The sequence below is a fragment of the Nyctibius grandis genome, chromosome 11, assembly GCF_013368605.1.
Source record: "Nyctibius grandis isolate bNycGra1 chromosome 11, bNycGra1.pri, whole genome shotgun sequence".
Classification (NCBI taxonomy): Eukaryota; Metazoa; Chordata; class Aves; order Nyctibiiformes; family Nyctibiidae; genus Nyctibius; species Nyctibius grandis.
Window position 1 is genome coordinate 1,719,351 of NC_090668.1, and position 25,357 is coordinate 1,744,707.

The window sequence follows — 25,357 nt, forward strand, 5'->3', positions numbered from 1 at the left end:
GCGCTGGCCTGGTGCCACGGCGCAGCTGTCCCACCCCACCCAGCGCGGGGCTTGGTTTTCATCCCTGCGCTTGCTAATTCCTCTATTTCGCTGCCTTTCTTTCCCCCCGCTCCACCATCCCCACGTGAAATGCTGCTGGTTAAAAATAACCCCTGGGTGGTTGCTGCAGTGCTGGGGTTGTTGCAACACTGGCAGGAACCAGCAGTGGGAGAGTTCCCAGTTACCAAGTGGTGTCCTCTCCATTTTCCTGCTGCCTTTCTTGCTCTCTGCTGGTCTTTTGCAGGTCAATAAGGCTTTAACCCTGCTGCCGAACCCCCTCTCAGGACACCCTTTATCAGGGATGCTGATAGCAGGAGGCAGAGACCCGTGAGATCTTCACCTTAATCTGGGGTGATGTGGTTTATATAGGGTTTATTTTTAAAGCCTTCATCAAAAGATGATGCGAAGTAGAAAGCGACGTAACATGGAAATGGGGCACGTTTGTAGGTGAAACTCTGCGATGCTACAGGCGTTGCTTGCCCTCCCTCTCCTTCCTCGTGGGAGTTGCTCTCCCTTCTGCAGCCACGTGTGAAGGGCTGCGTGTGTGAGAGCAGCTTCTCCCTCCTACACGGGGACAGCCGCAAGCTGGGACAGCCACCCCCGAGGCTGTTCTGGGGAGGGGGCTGTGTTAAAGGGCAGCCATGGCAGCAAAATTTATCTGGAAACTGTTATTATATGTATTTTAGGCTGTTGTGGTGTCCTCCTCCTGTGGGTACTGCGTGTGCAGCGCTAGAATTTGACTGGGAAAAGGTCTCTGGAAGGGGACGTGGTTGATAAGACATCTTTCACTAGAAACCTCTCAGATCTGGTTGATGAAATAGATCTGTGGGGGTTTTTTTTGTCTGTGAAGTAATTGCTTACCAGCACAAATGGGTTTAATATGTACATAGAGGAGATGGGTAACTTCAACCCACATTAGTTCCTTTTTAATTCGGATTTTCCTAGGAAACGTCTGGGCTGTGACTTTGGTTTCTGGCTCTGGAGAGGCAGCGAGGTTTGGCAAGAGCTTTGAGATTTCTCTTTGGGTGAATGCCTGGTCTAGAGTTAAAGCCCTCGTTAGGGTTTCTTAGCCATATTGGCTGCTGCAGCAATTAAAATGAAGAAATAGCACCTCTGGATTTGAAGGAATAGCGGCGTGGTTTTCCTCTCTATCATCTTAGAGATGCTGCAGAATATCTAATAAAGCCTTAAAATATGCAGGAGCCGGCTTTAATGCAGGGCTCGTCAAAGAAAACGCGATCGGAGGACGAGCCGTGCTGCAAAGCGTCGGCTCGGGCACGCTCTCCCGTCCCTTCATTAGCATATTTGTTCATTTTGGTGTAAAAATGGGGTATATGAAGCGGCACACAACCAGTAAACCTATTTCACGTGGCAATAGAATAGCCCGTAATGGATCTAATCGCCCTTTTGGAGCACCTCTTGTCCCAAAGGATTCCTCCAACCGCTCACAAATCCCATCACAAACACACCTACGGCTGGGGAAGGATTTTCTGGTCTCGCATGCGAAGGGGACGGGGGCTGAGAGCTGGGAGGCAGCGGGGCGATTTTCTTTGGAGCTGCTTAAAATTTCATTTCGCCTTCCTCGTTGCAGGCTGAGCAGTGCTGCGGGGCGTCGAGCCTTGTTTCCAGGGAAAGCTGGGCTCTTAAGGCATCTGCTTTTCGAGGGGTGACTTGCAGACTCAGCAACTATAAAAATATACATACAGAGAGCGCGCACGCCAGGAAATATTCCTATATAAATAGTTATATACTCGTATATCTACATATATACATAAATATGAGCTATCCTGGCTAGCAGCCCCCCTTTATTTGGGCTGGGTGACGCCGGGTGCTCGAAGGCAGCAGGGAGGCAAGTCAGCAGCAATAATTACTCGGGATGTCCACGTAGGAGAACATCCCCTGCTTGAAAAGCAGCCTCTGCACCACGCCTGGGGATGCAGGATTTGCTGGCTGCTTTACTGGGGACTCGCTGCTTCAAAGGGGGTTTTAACCCTTTGCCGAGCCCCCGCGCCCATCTCATGGGCCAGCAAAGCCCATCGAACCGGGGCTGGAGTTTCTCAGATGCTGCCAAATTTCTAATGATTTAAATTTCTGTTTTGATTTTGGTTTTTACTGAGCCGTGTCCTCGTTGTTTCTATATCACGGGACGGTTTCCACTTTCTGCAGCGGGGAGGGGACCGGGGAGGGAGGGTTTCCCCTTTCTTGGGAACATGAGCAGGGTTGCAAAAATACCCACAAAGGAACACGGCCGGGGACTTGCAGGGAATGGTTTCTTCTCTTTTTGATTTAAGAGGGTTTCACAACCGTGGAGTTTCTGCTTGGAACGAGCTAAGCTCAGCCCGGTCCTTTACCTAAAGCTCTTGCTCCATATCAAAAATGCAAACTGCGTGTGCTGCTAGCACGGAGCCATAAATTGAGCCAGGCTCTTTTATTAACTTGAAATTAGACCGGTGTAAAAGCTGGCTTGTGGTCTTGAGCTTAACAGGAGCAGAAAGCTGCTGGTGGCTGCGTGCTCCTGCAGCCCAGTGCGAACCTGACCGTGGCTCGTGGGTTTAACCTCCGTGATCTTATCTCAAGAACTGTAAAAACCTGTTTTTCATCTGTGCTGTGCGGCAGCAGATGAGGAATCAGGCACTGGGTTTGGAGGTTTTAGGGGAGGGGGGTTGGTTAGGAAACGACAGAGAGATCTTAAGCCTGCCTTACGCTCAGGGTGGAATTTTTCCTGCCTTTTTTTTGAGCTCTGGGGTGTTTTTTTCTTGGCCACTGACATATTTCCTTATGTTAAAACCAGTCTTTTGAAGACAAGGCTGTTTGATTTTGTGGTTTTATTGTTGTTGTTCAAAGCCTGGCTTGCTACCTGTCTGAGAAAATTATTAAGGCTGTGTGTTTTACTGCGTGAACATATAACCTATTCCCCGAGCGCGGATGCGGCTTTGACAAAGGCCTCGTTATCGTGCCATCGTGGATACCTTTAATTTTCCAAAAGGTGCACGAGTTTGCAGGATTTTCTGTAAACTTCTTGCATAAAATCCAGCCAAGTTGTCACTTAAGGACAAAAATATAAGATGGGGGGACTCTGCTTGGGACTTCCATCTCCTTCCCCAGTGAAAACGATGCTGAGGAGGGTGCTGGGTCGCAAGGAGAAGGAGAGGGGTGTTTTCCTTTGGCTCCTTAGACCCTGCACGGAGTTATTAGTAACCCCCAAGCCTGTGACCTGCTTTTATTTCAATATCTAAATAACCAGGGGATTTTTTTCTTTATCATAAGCCTGCTTCCCCTGTTCACTTCTCTAATCTTAGCGAGACGCAACCGAGCTTCGCAAAGACGCGAGGAGGCAGCTAGAGATGGCTCTTGGGAATTGAAAAGGCAGCTAAAAATCCTCTTTTTTTTTCCTCTTCCCAAGGATGCTCGCTGGGCATTGTTGGCTGGCGGAGGCCGCTCCGCCCTCTGCGGCAGCCGGGTCGGCTGCTGGTGCAGAGCGACGCGTCGGGCGATCGATGCGGCGATGGCAGCGATGCTGGAGCACGGGGCGAGGAGGAGACGCCGTGTCCTGATGTGCTCAATGGGGGGGAAAAAAAACTCCCCGAGCATCTCATTTCTGGAGAGTGGGGTGGGAAAAAAAACAACCCTTTAAGCCATAATTTCTCAAGTCCTTTCTAGAGATTTCATGTGAGATCTGAGAACGAAAGCGGAGCCGTGCATAGAAGGGATTTCTAGTCATGCCTTTTTTAAGCTTCGGGGGGATTTTGGCTGACACGTCTCTCCCCTTGGTGGTTGCTGCTTTGCGTGAGAACCTTAAAGAGTCAGTTCTTGGGTTGAGGTGTAAAAGCTCCCAATAAATAACGTTTATTTCTAGGAGCTCTTTTGACGCGGGAAGAAACGTGAGGTTTGTGGAGGGCTGATGGAATCGCTGCGTTATTGGATGCAGGATGCTGCTGTGCGATGCTGCAGCCACACAAAGGACCCACGTGTGTGTGTGTGTCGGGAAGAAAATAAAGTCCCTTTTGGGCTTTTTTCTTCTCTGTGCATAAAGAAGAGAGCACATGGCCCACCTGCAGAAATCCCCTTTGTGTACATGAGGTAGCGAGCGGGGATTTTTTTTTCTTTGCCACAATTCACCCCTTCCCCGGGTTCGTGTCTGGAGGAATTTAGGTTAAAGCAAGTCCTGGGTGTGTTGGCAGAATAGCAAAGGGTCCGTGGAGGGAGAGGCTGAGCCGTCGGCTCCGTAACACCCCTGTCGTTCTTAAAAGATCCCCTGCAAACCTCCTGCCGTGGTAAATCTCGGGAGGAGCGTGGCATCGTGTTTATTTAACACCTGCTTAACGATGCAAGCGGAGAAACTGTACGGCGCGCTTCCCGAGCGCTTGTACCAGCTGTTTGGCTCAAATAATTTCTTTTATACGCCGGATTAAAACAATAAAAACATTAAAGTCCTAAAATTCCCCCCGGAGAGTAAACATCTAGACAATAAAGAATCGTGTGTGTATAGGGGATGGAGTGGGAGAGTTTTGCAGCGGCGCAAAACAAGCTATAAATTAATCTCGGCAGTAAAGCCTGCTTAAATTAAACCATTTCATAAAATGTTCTTGCAAAAATGTTGAATCAGGCTGGTTTTGGGGGCAGTTAGAGGTTTTCGGCTGCTTCTTCGGGTTATTTATAAACAGTAAATGTGTCTCGTGTAGCTGTGTCAGTCGCTGCTTTTAGGCAGGGAAGCGGGGTGGTTTATTTTGGGGGTAGGTCATTGGAATAAGGGACAGGAATTCAGAGCATCACCAGCCAAGTTTATCTGCTTAAACCCCCTTAATGTGGGCTTCAGAGAGGGAGGCGAGCGGTTCAGTCTCCAAAAAGCTTATTTATAAGAATTAATACTCAAAGGACTGGATTTTAAGCAACCTAAGCTAGACTTAAAAGTAAGGAGCGGATCATCCCGACGATGTCTTTGCTCGTGTGCATCTCGCTGGCTTTTTTCTTGTGAGCCTCTTGCCTTCCCCTGCTCCTGCTGCCCCAGACACCCGCAAAGTCCCTGCACGATGTGGTCCCAGATCCAGCTCTGAAGAGAAAGGTGCGACGTCTTAAATCGTGGCTTATAAAATCTGCTAATTCACCTCCTCGTGGGGGTATTAACCCGAGCTTTTGTTTCTGTGGCTGGGGGAGGTTGTTTCCTGCGCACGTTTGAGGTATTAAAAACCAATTTGTGATCGCTGCGTTGGCTCATCTCCCTTTTTAAGAGGCTTGGGTGATGTTTGCTATAAACCCTCAAACATTTGTAAGCTTCAGAAGAAAATTTAAATGCGTTTTGCTTTGACTGCGTGTGGAATTTTATTATCTGCAGCCCATAACGTAGGCGGAAAAATTGTTAAAGACCCGAAGGATGCGAGGGAAGCGGTTTTTGGTGACCTCAGCTGTATATTTCTCCATCGCTGAATCATCACCCGGTTGGCACCTTGGCGGGGGGAACCGCTGCGTGCGAGGCTGGGGAGGAGGAGGAGGGCTGTACATCACCCAACGCGGGGAAGAGCTTATGGGAAAGCTGCTTGCGTTATGCTTGGCTCTATCTCCTCTGATTTTTTTTTCCTTGCACTTAAGAGTTTATCCACTTAATTTTTATTAAGGGCTGCAGGTGGAAAGTGATGTTAAAAGGGTTTGCCATTAGCCAGGGGTGGCTAAGGAGGCAATTAGAAGCGAGCGAGAGCCCCGGGCTGGTGCGGATTGCAGCTGGGGAGGCAGCTTCAGGCCCAGCAAGGCTTTTGCTGGGGATTTTGTCGGGTCACTGAGTCCCCAGACAAGAGCTGGGAGCGCATTAATGCGCTCCTCGAACGTGATCCCGTTGCGTAGGGAGCTGAAACCGTCCCCGGCGTGAGCTCTGGCGGTGCGAGGCGTTTGGGAGCGAGCGTGAGCTTTGCTCCCCCGAGAACCTGCCCTGACTTGCTGGGGAAAACTTGGCCCCTTGTGAAAGCCGGTGCAGTTGCGTAATGATTTGGGGAGCAAAAGGATCCACATCCTCAGCGCGGGAGATCTCCCGGTGCTCCGGGTGAAGGATGGAGTCAGGCAGAGAGCTTGGAGTTAGACCCCTCTGCAACAGTCTGCTGTGAGAAATCATAAATCTCGAGAGAGAAGAGGGTCACTGAGAACCTCATCAGGGTGGGAGCCGCGGCGCAGCGTTAATATGCCCATAAATCTACCTGTTCCGATAAAGCAGGTGGCTCTTCCAAGAGGCAAAAATAGTCAAACGCCCGGAATTTTTTTTCTCTCCTGCTGCCTCTCTCCTTTTAAAAGCTTAATTACGGCGGTGCGCTGACATCTGGTAACTTATCACGGGTAATCGTGGCCTGTGTAAAATACAGGAGTTGGTTTTGTGTCTGTCTGTGGAAAGTGGGGGGCAGAAAAAGAGTGAAGGGGCTGGTTGGCCAAAATCTCTGGGGGAAAAAGGTGTGGAGAGGCACGAAGAAAGGCTGTTTCACGCGTGGTGTTGGTGAGACTGGTGCTGGGAAGGTGTTTGGGCTCTAAGGGCTCCTTGGAAGGGAGAAGGTGAAGGGAGTGAGGGGGAATCATGCGCTCGGGTAAGATCTGGGAGCTCCTTGGGTACAGGTACTTGGCCCCGCACTTCAAGAAAGATGTTGAGGTGTTGGAGCGAGTGCAGAGGAGGGCGACCAAGGTGGGGAAGGGTCTGGAGGGTCTGACCTCCGAGGAACGGCTGAGGGAGCTGGGGGTGTTTAGCGTGGAGAAGAGGAGGCTCAGAGGTGACCTTAGTGCAGTCTACAACTACCTGAAGGGAGGGTGTAGCGGGGTGGGAGTCGGCCTCTTCTCCCAGGCAACCAGCGACAGGACAAGAGGACACAGCCTCAAGCTTGGCCAGGGAGGTTTAGGTTGGACATTAGGAAGCATTTCTTCTCAGCAAGGGTCATTAGCCACTGGAAGGGGCTGCCCAGGGAGGTGGTGGAGTCCCCATCTCTGGAGGGGTTTAAGACAAGACTGGCCATGGCACTTAGTGCCCTGGTCTAGTTGCCATGGTGGTGTCAGGGCCATGGTTGACTCGATGAGCCCAGAGGGCTCTTCCAACCTCAGTGATTCTGGGTGGATGGGGAGGGATGTGAGGGCAGGGATGACTCTGGCCGCCCCACGCTGCAGGGGTTCGGTGGGTTCCTCAGTCTCTCGTTTCACATCTTGCTCTGGGACGTCCTTGGAGATCAGAGCTGGACGGAGCGATCTCCACGGAGCTTCTGCAGTACAGACCAAGGGGGCCAGACCCCTCTTATTTCTACGCCTCATTTCCAAAATGCCCCAGTCGCTTCTCAAGGTGGCCAAGGATCCATAAATCTCTCTTTCTCCTGTATTTTGTCCCTCTCCACTTGATGATACCCAATCTACCACCCTCAATAATTACCCTCCTCATTGTTAGGCTGCATGAGTGTATTTAAGTCGTGCCCACACACCTCTGGTTGTGTGGGTCTGCGCTTCCTTGTAGCTGGTTCCCTCTTAACTAGCCAACACCAACATTAAAAGGGGAAAAACCCAAGCCTCTAAGCCACTCAAATTCTGTCTTCATTTAACATGATGCCCTTTCCAGACTGTCGCTGTTGGAGCTTCCCCAGGAGAGGTCCTAGCTCAGGTCCACAAAAAAAACCCCCTTTTTTCAGGCGATGAAGCCTGTGAGGAGAGGCTCGCACACCATGAATGGGTGGGCACGTACCCAAATATTGCAAATGAATTGAAGGAAATCAACCTTCCCAGTGCATTAAAAAACCTGAATGGGGACCACGGCATCCTTCTTCTCATTGTAGTGTTGTTCAAAGGTCAAGGCTGAGTCACGTCGGCTTTTTCAAGCCGCACCACGCTGGCACAATGAGCTTTTTTCCGTTGGAGCTAACATTTTTTTTTTCGTAGGATCGGTTTTCTCGTAGCCCTGAAACAATAGTGCAGCGGAGAGGATCGCGTTAGCCTGGTGCGAGGCAGTGCTGCAGGCTGGGGAAGAGTGGTTGGAAAGAGCCCTGGGGGTGCTGATCAACAGCCAGCTGAACGTGAGCCAGCAGTGTGCCCAGGTGGCCAAGGTGGCCAATGGCATCCTGGCCTCTCTTAGGAATAGTGTGGCCAGTCGGTCTGGGGCAGGGATCGTCCCTCTGTACTCGGCACTGGTGAGGCCGCACCTTGAATCTGTGTCCAGTTCTGGGCCCCGCACTTCAAGAGAGATGTTGGGGGTTGGAGCGAGTGCAGAGGAGGGTGACCAAGCTGGTGAAGGGTCTGGAGGGTCTGACCTCCGAGGACCGGCTGAGGGAGCTGGGGGTGTTTAGCCTGGAGAAGAGGAGGCTCCGAGGTGACCTTAGTGCAGTCTACAACTACCTGAAGGGAGGGTGTAGCGGGGTGGGAGTCGACCTCTTCTCCCAGGCAACCAGCGACAGGACAAGAGGACACAGCCTCAAGCCTGGCCAGGGGAGGGTCAGGTTGGACATGAGGAAGCATTTCTTCTCAGCAAGGGTCATTAGACACTGGAAGGGGCTGCCCAGGGAGGTGGTGGAGTCACCATCTCTGGAGGGGTTTAAGGCAAGACTGGCCATGGCACTTAGTGCCCTGGTCTAGTTGCCATGGTGGTGTCAGGGCCATGGTTGGACTCGATGATCCCAGAGGGCTCTTCCAACCTCAGTGATTCTGTGAGGCATCTTCCCAGAGGACAACCACCAAACATCTCGGACGAGACCAAATTTAACCTCTGCTCCCTCAGCCCTTGAGAACTGGCTTTGGAAATGACCGTAGGGGGGTTGCATTGGAGTTGTCAGGAGCAGAGGCCACTGCTGGAGTCCTGCTTTCCCAGCACACCTTCCTCTTATGTTCTTCCCGGGGTAAGTACAGAAAGGGAGACGTCACCGTCCCGCGCGTGGGCACCCAGCTCCCTGAGGCGCCGGCCGTGCTGCTCGAGGACCCGACCGCAGACCCTGGCTCCAACACAACAGCGTTGGGCATCTCGAGATCCAAAGGAGACATCTGAGTCCTGGTTTTGGCTCCATTCTGCTGCCTCCAGCCACTCGCTTTCCCTTTCCCTGCGTTTCTGGGCTCGCCTCGCCCGTACCGACAGCGATCGGTGTCCCAGCCGAGGCGCGGGGGACGTGTGGCTGCAGGACTCCCCCGTTGGCACCCAGGGCTTAAGGGCTGCGTGTCCAGCGAGGCCGAGCAGCGGTTTGACAGGGGGTGGGGGAGCCAGAGCGGTTCATACCCGGAGCTGCGGGTGCTCCGGCACCTGCTGCCAAAGCCTCTCCTCGCCCCTGCGGTACCGACAGCCTTGGCCACCGGCCAGCGGCTTCCAGATCCCCGCAGCCTCCCCGAGCACAAATCCTCAGCCCTGCAGACAAATTAATCGACTCCAGTTCGGATTTAATTATTTTTACACGTACGTTCTTGTTTCTCGGGGTACGCAGAGAAGGAGTTTCCTGTTATTCTTTTCTTTGCACTCCATAAATTCTCTCTCGCGTGCGTGTCGCTCGCTGCCGATGCTGTTTGTTTGCCGAGAAAGAGTCTTTGCTCCCAGATTATTCATTCAGGAGCTGTGAGCGTTCAGGGCAGGAAGGGTGACTCACTTGGTAAACAGCAGGGAAGGCAGGAGCCTGGACTGGGTTTCTGTAGTACATCTGAAGTCTTTGGGTTTTTTTGTTTCCCTTTTTTTTTTCCCTTTTTTTTTTCCTTTTTTTTTCCCTTTTTTCCCCTTTTTTTCCCTTTTTTCCCTTTTTTCCTTTTTTTCCTTTTTTCCCTTTTTTCCTTTTTCCCTTTTTTCCCTTTTTTCCCTTTTTTACCTTTTTTCCCCCTTTTTTCCCCCTTTTTTCCCCCTTTTTTTCCCCTTTTTTCCTTTTCCTTTTTTCCTTTTCCTTTTTTCCTTTTTTCCTTTTTTCCCTTTTTTCCTTTTTTCCTTTTTTCCTTTTTTTCCTTTTTTCTTTTTTCCCTTTTTCCCTTTTTCCCTTTTTCCCCTTTTTTCCCTTTTTTCCCTTTTTTCCCTTTTTTCCCTTTTTTCCCTTTTTTCCCTTTTTTCCCCCTTTTTTCCCCCTTTTTTTCCCCTTCCCTTTTTTCCCTTTTTTCCCTTTTTTCCCTCCTTTCCTCCTTTCCTCCTCCCCTTTTTTTTCCTCCCCTTTTTTCCTCCCCTTTTTTCCTCCCCTTTTTCCCTCCCCTTTTTTCCTCCCCTTTTTTTTCTCCCCTTTTTTTCCCCCTTTCTTCTCCACCACCAACACCAGGGGCTCACAATTCTCTCTCCACCTTGCACAAGGGCAGGGCCCCATGAATAACCCAACAGCGCGGCTGCATCGTTCCCCCTTTCCCTCCCTCGGTGCCCCACAACTTCCCACCCCGCTCAGGAATTGCCCCTGGCCCCAGCTCCCTGCCCTCTGCCCCTTTTCCTTCACCTCTCCTCCCCACCTCTCGTGCCGGGCAGAGATGCTGAGCTCTAACGAATGACCGAGCGCCTGCGCTTGAAATACAGTCAGGGAAATGCAGCTGTAATTGCCTTTGTTAATATATTTATTATTTTCTCCCCCCGCAGTGCTTCTCACACGGCTCCCGGCGCTCGCGCGCGCTCGCCTTCCTCTCCTAACGCCCTTGTTGAAGTATGGTTGCCTTTTCCCTTTTTTATTTGCTCTGTCTGGTAGGTAGGGAGAGAATTGATGGCTCGCCCAAGGTCACACTGAAAAGCTGCCGCGCTGCTGGGATTCGAGCCGGGGACGTAATAATGATTCACGTCCACGCCGGAGCTGTCTGGGGGTTCCCGGGGGGCAGGCGCGGATCCGCGGGCACAAGCTGTGGAGCCGCTGACGCTCGGCGACTCCACCCCCTCGCTCACCTCCCTTAATTACCGCTGGGCCTCTCCTCTTAAGTTATGTGGCAGCGGTAATTAATACAGGGATTTTAATAACCTTCCTCCAAACAAGGCGAAAAATGCTCCACCGTGTGGAGGTAAATAACGATCCAGGCTGGGACCGAGATGCCGCCGGCTTTGTGCCACCGCGGGCAGGTCCCCACGTCGCTCGTCTGCATCCGAGATGGATGGGGATGGAGCAGCCCGATGCCTGCGACTGAGGTGCTGGGGGCTCCTCGGGGTGTCCGTCCCCCTCGAGCAGAGGAGGGTGGTAGCGGTGGCTTAGAAAATCCTCCCCGCTCCCACTCGGTGTAGAGATTTAGGAGCCTGATTTTCCCAGCGTGGGTTTGGGCATCCCAGGGTTTGGGGCTGTAATTCTCCTGGCTGCTCCATAAACCACATCAACCAGCTGCTCTTTTTTTTACATATACCCCTTTTTTTTAAAAAAAAGAGAGGAGGTTGGTTCATGGTCCTTCAGGGCGCTGCAGAGGGATTCCTGGGTAGCTGGAGGGTTAGGTTTGGTGGCTGAAGCACCCAGTGTCCCAGCTGGGATGGGTGCCCTTCCTAGGAAGGCTACTGGCCACTCCAGAGGGTTGGTGGTGGTTTTTTCTACACCCAGACGTGCTGATGCTCAGCTCAGGTGTGCTGGAGGTGAAGGAGAGGCTGTGTCTACCATATGAGACTGTATTAAAATTAAAATTAAAATAAGAAAAGTTGAATACAGAGTTTATTAAAGAGTTTGCCCCGTACGTCCTTGGCCGAATGCTTCCCTCCTCACCGCTACATCGTATGCTGGAGGCCAGATGGTTGCTGCCTTCCCCCCTGCTGCAACACCTGCATTTCAGCGGAGGGGCATGTGTATGAGAAGCCCTCTGGGATAAGGGAAGCTATAGAAATGTAAATTAAATTATTTACCTACTCCCAGTTAAATGCTCTGCCCTTCTGGCCAAGGAGGAAGGGGATGGGACGGGCTCCAGAACTCCGTTAACTCTTTGTTTAAATTACAGGGAAGTTTGGGGAGCAACCTGAGCTGGTAGGAGCTGAATATTGAACTGCTCATAAAAATCCGCTCCCTCCAGCCTGGTCCTCGCTGCCTTATAAAAACCAGAGCTGCTCTGTCCCCTCCCAGGTGCTCCCACCTCGCTGCCGCTCTCCCTCGGCTCGCTGGAGGTGGGAGCGTTCGGAGATGACATGGCACAAAGATGTGATAGCTCAAAACCAAAGCACACAATCCCCCAGAAAAACAAAATCTGAAGGCAGATGGTTCTCTCTTAAAAAAAAAAAAAAATTCTAAAAAGGCAAATTTTTGTGGTTTGCACAATCAGCCCAAACAAAGCGCTTGTTAAAGGGCGTTGGGGCTGTTTGCTCGTGGCTTCCTCGCACCAGCCCCGAGCGCTGCCTGTGAACAGGCTGGAGTTGCTGATTATTATTCTTATTCTTTCGTTTTTAAACAAGGAAAGGAACGTGGATTAATCACAGGGCAGGATGTAAGCAGATTTTTTAAGTAAAAGGCGTAGCCACGTGGGTCCTTGGGGTTGCCTGAGCCAACAATAACATTTCGAGGTTTAATCTCGAGGTTTAATCTCGATGATCTTTAAGGTCCCTTCCAGCTGAAACCAGTCTATGATTCTATGATCTCGATGCAATGTTGGGGGGGGGGAGTGTCCAAAATGCATCCAAGCCCCCTCCTCTGCGAAGTGACTGAGCTGCCTGTGGCCTTTCTGATTTTCACAGGACCCGAGGGAGCAGGAATAAGCTTTTCCTGCTGCCTCCAACTTGGGAAGGGCACCAGGCACCTAATGCGTGGTGTTAAACCAGCGACAAAGCCCCGCAGCGGCCGCCGAGCTGCCGTCCCCATGATGCAGCCAGGGAAGATTTCCTCTCGCTCCTCTTTCAGGCTCTGGTTTGTCCCTGCTGCGGGTCGGGGTGAAATGACCTTGGCTCAGGGGTATAAAGCCTCGCGCTGCGCTCGCAGCCGCTGCCCCTCCTGCTAAAGGCTTTGTGCTCAAGCACGGAGCTCTCTGAGTACACACACGTGCCGTACGCAATCATCTGGTGGGGTTTATATTTTTTATTCTTGAGCTGATCACTCCTAAACCTTCACTCTTCTCCTTTATCCTCATTCAGGTTCACAGCCTCTCCCCTCCTCTAGCAGGACGCTGCCACCAAAACCAGCTTTCCAGAAGCGCTCGGTAGCCGTAGCTGCGGCCACCTCCGACGGACTCAGTGCTTTGGCTGCAAAAAACAACTTAACCACGGGCTTTCCAGTGGGAGCGAGTGGGCTCCGAGCTCTTCTGGAACCTGGCCTGGTGAGCACTGCCCTAGGGGGAACCCTCCGAGAGGAAACGGGTCTGAAATCTTTGCGTGTCGTCTCGTAAGTGTAAAAAAAAAAATCAGACAACTTGGTTGCATTCTTTCAAACCAACAAGTCTCTGCGGCGTTATCTCGTGCCACCTCCTTTCCTATGGAAATGGGCCCATCTGGGGCTTCACGTGGTCCCGGGCAGATAATTGTAATGGTCCCCCTCGGCCTTTAAAATCTATGAATCACTCCAGTTTCTGGGCACTTTATGCACATTAACGAATTAATCCTTACAGCCTCTCTGCGAGGGAGGGAATTATCGTCGTCATTGCTCAGATGGGAAATGGGTGAGATGGAGCCCGGCTCTGCGCAGAGAACTGGGGGGTCACATCACTCACAGCCGTAACGGCCAACCTTTGGGCACCCAGCCCTCGGGGGTACCCGTGACCCCGCATTAGTTACCTCTTGGAGTGGGGGGAATATCTCTCCAGCCTGCTAGAAATCCATCTGAGCCCTGTCACGGCGAGATGTATGGGGAGGGCGGAGGCGGCGGGTCTGCCGCAGCCGGGAAGCGCGGGGAGGGTGTGGGATGCTGCGTGGGCTGGGATGCGTGCGGGAGGTCCGGCATCTCCCGTGGCCTTGGCCTTGCTCTCTGCATGTCCTGAGCACCGGGAGGTCCCCAAATGATGGAGGTTGGGGACCCCTTGAGCATCCCCCAGCCCCCTCGCCCCTGTAGGGCACTGCAGCAGCCAGATGAACTTTGGAGGTGAAACCTGTGGTGGCTCCTTTTAAACTCGGTGAATTTGAGCTCAGCTTAGCGCAGTCGTATCCCTCCAGCGCTGCAGTTCTGATGTCTTTTGTTTCCCCTGGTATCCAGGTGTTTCAACCACATCACAGCAGCGTGGGCAGGATAACGGCAGCGCCGTGCTGGAGTTAAGGTTGGAGCAGCGCTTCGGCTTCCCCCGTCTTAATGACAGCTTATTAATTCAGCCGTGTGATGAGTTTGAGGGAGACAGGTTTGGCTCCTCACCCCTTGCAGGTCTGGGCAGACCGTACTAGGGCTCGTGCTTTCAGCAAGGTAAAAGTCTCCCTTATTAAAGCGTGTGCCCGTGGAGCAGTTTGTGCTGTCGCAGCCCACACCTGGTCTGTATTAACACTGAATTTTGGCCAGGCGGCTGCCTCGCTGCGCAGCCGGTGTTTATGTTCTCTGAAAATTACTGTCAAGGTTAAAAAATAGCCGTGCAGCTTGTGCTGGGCTCCGGCACGGCCGGAGGGTTGGATGTGGCAGGGTCGGCAGACCCTCCTTTCGCATCGACCATGGTTGTAGGCTTCACAAAAGCAAGAAGAAAAACCCAATAAACCCCTTGTTTCTCGTGTTGTGCTTGTTAAACTGATGGAAAAAAATCTCCTTGTGACTAAAGATCCAGGCTTCAGCCCGCTGCGTTTATTCTCTGGCTCTTGCTCTAATGGAGACGGCGCGTTGGTCCAGCTGGAAGTGTTGTGTCCTATTAAAATAAAGATTTTTAAATGAGCACATTTATTCATCGAGCTGTCACAGCCTGTTGAGTAAAGAATGCAGCCGGGCCAGCCTTAGTCTGCCTTAAATCTCTTTTTCTCTAAAAAGCTGGTACAGTCTCGGGGGTAAATAAACCCAACCCCGTGTGCTCCGTGCCCTGCACCGAAGGCAGCGGGGAGACAAGCAGAAATCAGGGCTTCATGTGGGGTTTTAAACTCTTTTTTACTCAGCATTTTGCTGTGGAGGCTTTCGGGGCCGACAGGCAGCGGCGTGATCCCAGCGCCTTGTCCCTCGCCCCGAAGACTTTACAGTCTACATCTTCTTTTTTAATTCAGACGCCCGCAAAATAGCAGCCTGAAATAACACTGCTGTATGTCAGCTGCTGATGGAAGGAGATTAAATATTAAAGCCAGTGCTGTGGCTTTAACTCATTCCATTTTTTTCTTCCCCCCCCCTGCTTTCTTCCCTGTGTAAAATGACATGATTTAGAGCTGAAGTGCCAGACTCAGCCTCTAGGTTTCGGCGTTTGGAAATGTATGTAGAAAGATATATTGCGTCTGTGAGCGTTTCTGCGCGGAGAAAGAGAGAGCTGCCGAGCTAGTGAGACCACATAAAGATGTTAAATAGAGCTGTAACGCGCACCGAAAGCAGGAAAAGTGCCCTAGGAAAAAAAAAAAAAAAAGGTAAAAAAAAAATCCCACGTTGGAGCAAAATGAAAGATTAAAATAAATTCAGAGGTACCGAGGCTGGGCTGAAACATGCCCCTCGTGGGGCTGGGGGGGAGAGAAATGTGACCCCCTTCCCCCCCTCCTCTTGCTGCTTCCCTCATTGACCTCAAAACCTCCCATTTCTTCACCTAGAACAGAACAGAGAATTGGGAATTTTCTTCCTTTTCCTTTTTTTTGCCCCATCTCTGCGTGTTCAGTATTTCTCCGGAGCAGCGGGGCCGCCTGCCTGCTTAAATATTCATCTCAAACCGGCTGCTCCTCTGTCCTCTCAAAAAAAAACCTGATTTATTTTCCTCCGCTTACCCCAACTCACCTATTTTTCCTCCGCTAACGGCTCGTCACCGCGTTCGCGGGGTTGGCAGCCACGTACGTTAAAAACCAGGGTGGTTTTTGGGTTAGAAACAGGACAAAGAGTCAATTCCCACCATTTCTCTCCCCTTCCCACGAGCGATTTATGGTGCAGCACGAACCCACGCTGCGGATTTCAGCCCGAGCGGCTTCTCCTTTGTTTTGGCGTCGCCGAGATTTGTTAACGCCGCTCGGAAACGAGTTGGGCCAGAGCAGAGCTGAGGGTTTGGGAAGCTGCGGGGAGGGAAGAAACCCAAAACACTCGTAGCTTTGGCCAAACCACGGAGAAATTTTATTTAAGGTTTCTTTAGGAAAAGAAACCACTGGTGGGTGGGTGTGCGGGGTTACGCGGGTAAAAACCTCTTTGCTTTTCTCCCTGCGAGTGCGTTAAGTCCCACCAGCTCTAATTTATTTTAATTTAAGCCCCAGTTAACGAGTTGCCAAGGAAAGCACCTTGTGATACGGCGTGTTTGAAGGATGCTCTGCGTGATGCACTTATTGCACCGAGGGGGAAGATGGATGGGCCGGGCGTGGGTGCGCCCGTTGTGTTGGTAGTTTTGTCCCTTGTCTCTGCTAACGTCCCCCCACCACCACCCCACGGCTCCTGGGACGGCGCCACGGTGGCTTCCAGCCTGGAAAACGCAGCTTTGCTCGATAAAAAAATATATATATAAAAATTTGAGTCATAAATAAGCATCGGAAAGAGCGAGTGAGCCCGGGGTTGGGCTAATTCGCGGAAGCAGGTGGCTTTGGGGTGGTTGGTTTGTTGGTTGTTTTTAGGGAAAAAAAAAAGGAAGGGGAAAAGGGCAGAAATTGTGTGCTGCAGCGGCAGCTCTTTCTAGAAAGGAGCAGCCCGACGCTGCGCAGCTCCTGGCTGCATAAAAATCCTGCGGTGCCCTCAGCCTCTCCCCGCTTTGTCGCAGTCTATTAGGAGACGCGCAATCCATCCTCGGCTCTTTATGGTTATTTGCTTTAACCCCATCCCTGCTTCTCCCCTCGCTTCCCTTTCCTCCGTCTCGGGGCTGGCGCAGCCGTGCCCGGCAACTGGGTACCAGCGCTGCCCCCATGCCCTTGAGGGGTGGGGGATGCTGATCCCCCATCACGGGTCGGGTTTTAATCCTGCCCTTCCTCCCGCAGGTGGAATTTCAGACGGTGTCTTTATGGCACATGAAACACCTTTTTCCCCCCACCCTGGTTCGATGACAACCGTGCTGCGGGAGAGCCAGGGTGGGCAGCCGCCTCCGTGCCGCTCCATAAAGCCCAAAGCGCCGGGCGGTGCCAGCTCTGTCCTATGCCACCCTAAAAATTGGTTCCCGACCCCCTAATAGCGCCTAATTCACCCCCCCAACATGCAATATTGGGGCAATAAAGGGGCACATCTCACCGAGCCGGGCTGGATTTGCATTTCCTGCATCAGTTGCACCCACCGCTTAAAAAAAACCCCAGATTATTAAAAATATTTGTCCCCCAGAAGCCCCTGGAATGGCTTTTTCATTTTGAGCAACGTGTTCACACACCGATTCTCCAACAATCTCGTCCTGCTCTGGTTTCGCTTCACACTCAGCAGCGATTGTGTTACTCCCCCCCTCCTCTCCCTGCCCTGCTGCAGGATGTACCCGTAAAACACCAAAACGCATTTCTTCACCATTTTTTTTTTGCTAAATTGTTTCATTTCAGAGGTTTACAAACGAGGACCACCTGGCAGTTCATAAACACAAGCATGAGATGACATTGAAATTCGGCCCCGCTCGAACCGACTCAGTCATCATAGCAGGTATGTGCCGCTCAACCCAGGCCAGCTCCGAAAACGCTGCCCATTAATACACCATGACTGCAAGATTAATACCAGGGACCAGATGCACTGAAAAACGTCTCTACCTCCCATAAAAACCTCTTGTGATCTGCATTTAATCAGGAGGAAAGAAAAGCATGAGGCTTCCAAGTTCCTATTTTTTTTTTTTATGGTGGTATCAGGTTTTGTGGGGGGGTGTGAGGGGGTTTTTGGGGTTATTTTTATTTTTTTTTTAGCTCTCACCGTTTTTATTGAGGCTGGAAGATTTATGGACAAAAGGATTTTGCGTTTCTGCGTGTGCTTTGAGGACGGTGAACAAAACCTGACAAAGCCAGCTTCCTCTCCTCAGCCCAGGTGTCAATTTTTCTAGCAGTTAATAAATTAAAACACCATCGAGCGCGCTGGCTACTGCCGAGGGTGCGTTTCCAGAGCCCAAGTGATGCTCTGTGGCAGCTCAATGCCACCTTTATAAGATTGAGGGATAAAAAAAACACCCCAAACCCCACGTATATTGTTGTGTGGCAGCAGATTTGCTGGTTACAGATACTCTGTGCCCTTTAAAAGGCTTCTTAAAAGGGCGTGAGGTTTGTGGTACGGCTGGGTGAAAAGGCTGTTGCGGAGAATAAGAGGAGGAAATGTTTTCTGAAGCCTTGAGAGTTCATAAAGGGGGAACGAAGCGGCTGCTGCGAGAGCCTGGCACCCTTTTCCCAGGTTCATCTCCGGCGTTGAAGTAGGAAATAGCAATTCAGTGGGTTTATTAAAGCCTTTGAGTTAATTGGAGCTGCGGGGAGGGGTGGAAGGGAGCTTAGGAAGGGCAAGAAGCTGCTCCCAGGGGAGGGCTGGCAGAGGCGAAACAGCTCCCGGAGGGAGGATGAGTTTTGAAGGGGATCAGGCTGATGGGAGCTGATGGTGAAGGATGGGAAAAGAAACCTCTGGCTCCTAAAGGTCGTTTTTCCTTCTGTTCAGCCCCTTTCTAAGCAGGGTGCGCAGCGGGAAGGTTGGTGATAAACCCTGGGCGGTGATGGGGGAGCAGAAATGGGACACGGTCCCATCTCCAGCTGAATTCCCGCTGCTCTAACAGGGCTGAGCCTTAAAAGTCCTCGTCTCTGCTGCTCCCAGAGGGGCACATTCCTCCTGCGCAGAAACTCTCGTGGATAAAACCGTGGGTGGGATGAAACACTTCAGTTTTAGCCCGAGGAACAGCAGCGAGGCCGGGTCCAAACCCCTCTCCCAGCCCCTCTGGGCTGATGCTCAGTGGGTTGCTCCGGGATAAACCACAAAGGAAAAATAAAACCCAAACCCCAAACTTATTCAGCTGTGGTCAGTGGGAGCCTCTTTCATACAGGCTGAGATCTTGAGGGCAGATAGAGCTGCGGGGAGGGTTGCGAGGGCTGTAAAGCTTTGAGCAGTGAGATCTGGGGCGTTATTGCCCTATATAATGTCCTTTTATTTTATTTTTTTTAATTTTTTTTTTTTTAAGCCACCATTTTGTGGCTTCTCTTCTTCTCTCCCTCCCTCTTGCTTTGTGCCGAGCCCAGGGCAGCAGCCCGTGTGTTAAAGAGCAGGATTCAGCGTCCATCTCGTGCTGTAACTCCGTGGTTAAGCTAAAAGAGAGTCGTAAAGAATTGTTCTCTTTATAGCTGGCGGCGGAGGGACGTATTTAAACGGGAACGTGCACTTCTGGGGTGATGCCGTGGGCTGAAGAGCTGCTGGGGGGACGGATTGGGGAAGGGTAGGACGAGAGAGGTTTATGTGGCTTTGCTTTGTGGCGTTGTGAAAACTTCTGCTGGAGATTTGGGCCCTGGGCGGGCTCGGAAGGTCCCAGAAGAGCCCCGAGAGCTGTTAAAGCTCCTGCAAAACCAGCCTCCTGCTGAGACCTTGCGTTGACAAAGCCTCTTGGTTTATTAAACAGAGATTTCAGGGGGACCGAAGTGTGCTCAGAGGAGGCCTCTGCTTTATGAACAAAGCCAGTAAGGAGGGTTTGGAGTCAGGCTGGAAAGGGCTGGAGTCGCTGCCCAAAGGCTGCGGGAGACTCTCCACCAGTTTGAAACCAAACGGGATGTTTTCTGGAGATGCTTTAGCGCAGCTCGGACGGGGAGCACTCGTGCCAAACAGCCTGTGTTTTGTGCAGGAGGTCAGGCTAAGCTATCCCTTTGTGCTTAAAAAAACCCAAAAATCTCTGTAGTTTTCTGCCAGCTGGATTCTTTGGGTGTAACGTGCTCGTGCCGGGCTCCCGCGGGTACCTGGGCTCCTGATCTAACGTCACGCAGAAAAACGAGGCTCGCTGGGAGCAGGGAGATTTCTTTGTGCTTTATAGCCTGGGTGATGGCCAGAGAGATCATGACTCAACGTGTTAATACGGTGGAAAACGGGCCCCAGAGGGATTGCTCTGGACAGTGGTGGTAATTCTCAGCACTCCCACGTAGCCGCCTGTCTTAGGATGCGCATTAATGTCCGGAGCCGGCGCGGGGATGAGGCGACTCTGCCCAGCTCTGTTCCACATCAGCCCTTTTCCCTTCTCATCGCTCCATATTTTTAAGATCTGCTGTTTCAGGGGGATCAAACCCCACTATTTACATCCTATTCAGATGAGGACAAGCAAAACCCCGGGGTGGGAGGGACAGGACACGACCCCCAGGCAGGAGTTTCATGGAAATCACTGCACGCCTCTCACTGCAGTGATTATTTCTTTAAATAACATTTACCAGAAACACAAAACAACAAGAAATTATTTCCCCCCTTTCTGAATTGTCACTTGCTTTGCAAACACACCTTAGCAAAAAAAAAAGCATCCAGACTTCCACAAAACAGAAGCCACATTTGCTGGGGGTCCCTGGAAAGGACTAAGGGGGTTTAAATTAATTCTTTAGCTCCTCTTTAATCAGCGCTCGGTGCTCCAACCCAAACAGATCAGACCCCGACCCCGACGAGGTTCCTGAAGAACTGCGAAGAAGTGGGACTCTTCAACGAACTGGCCAGCTCCTTCGAGCACGAGTTCAAGAAAGCGGCGGAGGATGACGAGAAAAAGGCAAGACGAAAGGCAGATGTTGTAGGGTAACGAAGTGTGGGCTCGGATTTAACGTGCTGGCTTATATGGGGCTTGATTTTTTTAGCTCGGGTGACTTTGGCTGGCTCTCCTGCAACGCGAGGCCTGGCGAGAGCGGATTTTGATGGTTTATTATTACTTTAAAAAAGGGCAGTACCTGAAATACCTCATAGCTTGGGAAGGAGGTGCAGGAAAAGAGCGGGACTCTGTTCAAAAGCACTCAGGGGCTGAGCAAAAATGTCCCTCAGAGCCTCCTTGGGCAGCAGGATCCCTAATGCTGATGCCTTTAAGGTGCGTTCAGCAGGGAAGAGGACCCAGCTCAGCCTTTAGCGTTCGAACCATGTCAGGGTACGTGCAAATAGAGAGAGGGGCTGCAAGAGGAGCGAGGATTTGTAACAAAGAGCTCCCTCATCCGCAAGCGTTATCGATCCGGGCTGCCCCTGCCGACCTCCGGGGCGCGCGGGGCTGAAGGACAAGGGGATCTCATCAGGTAGCAGCTAATTAAGGATTATTTCCCCCTCCTGCTTCCCCTTTGCAGGTTCTGAGGAGCAGCAGATGCGTAGTGGGCTCTTAGACTGGCACATACATTTACTAAATTGATCTATGTCCGTCCATACGCTCGCAGTCAGCGACGCCGCTCGGAAATAAACCGCGGGAGCGCGGCCGCGTAAATCTTCTGGCCGAGATGGGGAACGGAGGAATTCAGAATTAAAACTGAAAACTGGCTTTTCACCCGCTCTCCTAATAACAGCAGCTCTTTAAAGCATAAATTGCTCGCTCTCATTGGTATGCTGCAGGGCCCGCGCGGCGTTTTACGCTCTCCTTTCCCTGCCTTTTGTTCTCCCGGCGCTGCGAGAAGGTGGCTTTTGCATTTGTGGTTTCACATAGAAACGCTTGAGCAGCCCACAGTCTAGCCACTCGTTTTATATGGAAGACCACCCATCTCCTGGGCTGCGCTCCCTAATAGCTGCAGCTACGATCTGGAGGTTCTTAGATGTTATTTTCCTTGTTATTTTTTTGCTTTAGGATGACTGCAGTCTAAATATTTCCACCGGCAGCCGGGCGAACGCAGCGGCGTGAAGCCTTGGGGTGGTTTCGAGCGTTAGGGAAAGCATTATCCCTCCTCGAAAACCTCTGCGGAGGCGAATTCCCCGAGCCCAGATGGTTTGTCGCTCCCCGAACCTGCCCAGAGCTGCATTTCTGAGATGCTTTTCGACATTTGGCCGCATCCGTCGCTGCCGTTGTGTTTTGTGCTCCGCTTCCAAGGGTGGTCTCGACACCAGCATGTTAATTAAAAACACAGGGCACAGCGAGGGCTTCCCTGGAGGCACTTTAAGTGGTTTGAAACTTTCCTGCATGTTAATCCTTGTTCTTTTGTGATTCCCAGTGCAACATCTCTTGCTTAAGAGGGCAGGTAAATGGTTACTGCGGGTACCGCAAGCAAAGCCCCTGCGTAAATCAGCGCAGAGCATCTGTAGGTGCCCGGATTTACCCTCCTGCGGCAATTTTTCCTCCCTCGAGAGGACTTAAAATGCAGCAAAGGAGGAGGTTTGAGGTTAGACGCTAGGACAAACTGTCAGCGGTCGGGCGAGGGAAGGAAAGGGCTGGGATGGATTGTGGAGGGAGGGGAGAGCAGGTTGGACAAAGAGCCGTCAGGACTGATTTAGGGAGAGTTTCTCCTGCCCTGGACGGAGGGAGGGACCCGGGTGATTTGTGGGGTCTGTTGCAGCATCCCATGGTGGGAGTCTCCCTCTGTCGTGTCCTCATTCAATGCTCCCCTCCGCCATCTCTTCCTCCAGGTCTGGGGAGGGGAGAGGTGGCCGCTCAGTGTAGTCCCCCTCCCTTGTTGTCACCCTGCCCTTTTCCCGTCCCCAAGAAGTCGTTAACTGGTTAAAATGGGCCACGTGGCACTGCTGGAACCCAGGGTTGGTGGCAAGTTGCCAGGTTTCAGGCATATGGTTGGGTTTTATTTTAATGGGGCGCTCATAGATATTTAATAACTTGCATGGCTCTTTGTTTGCTTTTGATAATCGGGTAATAAAATAATTCAGGCTGATTTATACAATGCTTTACAGCTCTTGGGTGAATGAAAGTGCCTTCTGTAACTCGCAGGCATTTGGCTTTGTTACCTGTTCTCTTTAGCAGAGCCCTTTGATGAAAAAAATAAGCCAAAACACCTTAATTGATGGAAAAAATTGTGTGTGTGTTACTGAGGAACCACAAAATGGTGCCATCTGGGGCAGAGACCGTCTTTCCTAGACCTCCATCTCTGTTTGGCCGGCGCGGCGCGGCACCGCTCTCCGCCTCGGGCTCCCAGATGCCACTTCAGTACGAATAAATAATAATAATTTGGCAAGAGCTCAGAGCTGTAGCTGGTCCTGTGGGAGCAGCCGAATGTTTCACAAACAATATGAGCTAATTGTCCTTTCAATCGGTGGCTGGTTTTTCCGTAGAGTGCCGGAGCCCTGGACATGTCTCTACCCTCCACGCCGGACATCAAGATAAAGGAGGAAGAGCCGGTGGAGGTGGATTCTTCTCCGCCGGAGAGCCCCGCGTCTAACCCGCGGTCGCCACAGAGCAAGGAGAAGGTGGGTCTCCCTGCCCGTGCCCTGCAGAGGTGTTGGTCTCTTCTTCTCTAGATGAGAACAAGCTTTTTCATAGAATCACAGACTGGTTTGCGTTGGGAGGGACCTTAAAGCCCATCTCGTTCCAACCCCCCGCCATGGGCAGGGACACCTTCCACCAGACCAGGTTGCTCCAAGCCCCATCCAACCTGGCCTTGAACACTGCCAGGGAGGGGGCAGCCAGAGCTGCTCTGGGCAACCTGGGCCAGGCTCTCACCACCCTCACAGCAAAGAATTTCTTCCCAATATCTCATCTCAATCTCCCCTCTGTCAGTTTAAAACCATTCCCCCTCGTCCCATCACTCCATGCCCTTGTCAAAAGCCCCTCTCCAGCTTTCCTGTAGCCCCTTCAGGTGCTGGAAGGTGCTAGAAGGTCTCCGCGGAGCCTTCTCTTCTCCAGGCTGAACAGCCCCAGCTCTCTCAGCCTGTCTCCAGAGCAGAGGTGCTCCAGCCCTCTGAGCATCTCCGTGGCCTCCTCTGGACTCGCTCCAACAGCTCTGTCTCCTTCTGTTGGGGGCCCCAGAGCTGGACGCAGCACTGCAGGGGGGTCTCACGAGAGCGGAGCAGAGGGGCAGGTAATTCAGAGAGGGGGATTGTTTCCCAGTGGCTGCTGCAGGCAGCAAGAGCCTGAATTTCTGTGCCCCATTCCCTGCACTGACACCAGATCTGTGTGGCTTTGGGTAAGTCACCACTCCACGCCTGTTGCTGTGGTGAAGCTGCCTTAATTCTCCCTAAATTGCTTTTAAGCCATCAGAAAGAAGTGAAAGCCAGGTGATTATTAACCTCATAAGTAACAGCACGTCTCCTTTTGTCTGTTGCTCCTCTCCAGGAGATCACCTCCAAGCCTGTCATCATTTCTACGCCTACTCCCACCATCGTACGTCCAGGCTCGCTCCCGCTACACCTGGGTTACGACCCGCTCCACCCTACTCTGCCTTCCCCAACCTCCGTCATCACCCAGGCTCCCCCTTCCAACAGACAGCTTGGGTGAGTACGGAGGAGGGACGGTTCTTCTCCCATACCGTCAGGCTTCCTGGGCAGTAATTAGCTCCCTAAATAAGTTCCTTGATTATCAGCACAACCGAGGTGCCGCGACTCCCGCTGCGGCTGCTTGGGCATAAGGGCCTCGTTGCGGCGCTGTCTGTGCGAGCAGGATGGGGGGTGAGTGCAGAAAACAGGAACTAATTGTCGTGGTGTAACGAAACGAGGCAAAACTCACCGCGGGGAGAAATTAAACCCAGTCCCCAAACACGGTGACATGACAGTCACTGTCTGCGCTGGGAGCGTGGCCTGACTGGGGGCTCCCACATTGCTTTTGCAGCCTGATGCGGCCGAGGGAGCTCGGCTAAACCGGCGCTAGGAAATCATCTGGATCTTTAATGGCTTTGGGATTTTCCTCAGACAGCTGTTGCTTGTGAAGTGTAACCTCTTCTGCAACCTGCTGGCCTCCTTCCTGCTCAGCTCCTGCCTTGGGAGCTGTTTGTTTCAGCACATCTAATGACCTGCTCCTTTTTTTTTTTGCCCCTTTAACCATCCGGAGCGGAGGCTGCCGCCGTTATGAGCTTGCCACACTGTTGGGAGCCCGAAGGATGCAGGAAACACACTCCAAGAGCCCTCAGGAGATGTGTATTTAGCCCCACAGGATGCTGTGGTCCTGGCGTCTCTCTAATTACCATCATTTGAGGTTGGCTCCTTACAGTAACGAGGCTGGTTTTTTTGAGCTCAGTTCATATTTTCGTGTGTGTTTTTGCTTTGACCCTCTGGCACCATCAATCCCGACATCCTGATGGAAAGTTTTAAATCCTGTCTTGAGGCATTAAGGGGTTAAGTGATTGTTGGTGTTTTGAAAGGGTTTTATAGTCCTTCTGTAACCCAGCACAGGCAGAGACTGTTTGAAACCATCCCCTCGTGCTTGGAGGCACGAAAAAATCAGGGCTGGAGTAAGCTGGACTTTAATATGATTTTATTTGCCCTTGGCAGCTCGTGGGGGTGGATCCCTCCTAGGGTGTGAGTCGAACGTGCTCTTATGGAGAGGTCAGGCTGCAGCTTTAACTGTCCCTGTGTTAGGACGTGGTGGGGTTGTAGGAGATGGAGGGGGGGCTGTGACCTCCCTGCTTAGGCTGGGCTTTTCAGAG

The 25,357-nt window shown here is 51.8% G+C and overlaps 1 protein-coding gene across 6 annotated transcripts in view; it reads left to right on the forward strand.

Annotated features, from left to right (window-relative positions):
* The window catches only part of LOC137668696 (cyclic AMP-dependent transcription factor ATF-7), a 78,361-nt gene that overhangs the window by 34,107 nt on the left and 18,897 nt on the right, over nucleotides 1–25,357 (forward strand). For all 6 annotated transcript variants that reach the window (XM_068410432.1, XM_068410431.1, XM_068410433.1 and 3 more), the window contains 4 exons: nucleotides 17,438–17,534; nucleotides 20,462–20,580; nucleotides 23,052–23,186; nucleotides 24,052–24,209. In XM_068410432.1, the coding sequence (XP_068266533.1) occupies nucleotides 17,438–17,534; nucleotides 20,462–20,580; nucleotides 23,052–23,186; nucleotides 24,052–24,209 (509 nt within the window). The remainder of the gene's footprint in view (nucleotides 1–17,437; nucleotides 17,535–20,461; nucleotides 20,581–23,051; nucleotides 23,187–24,051; nucleotides 24,210–25,357) is intronic.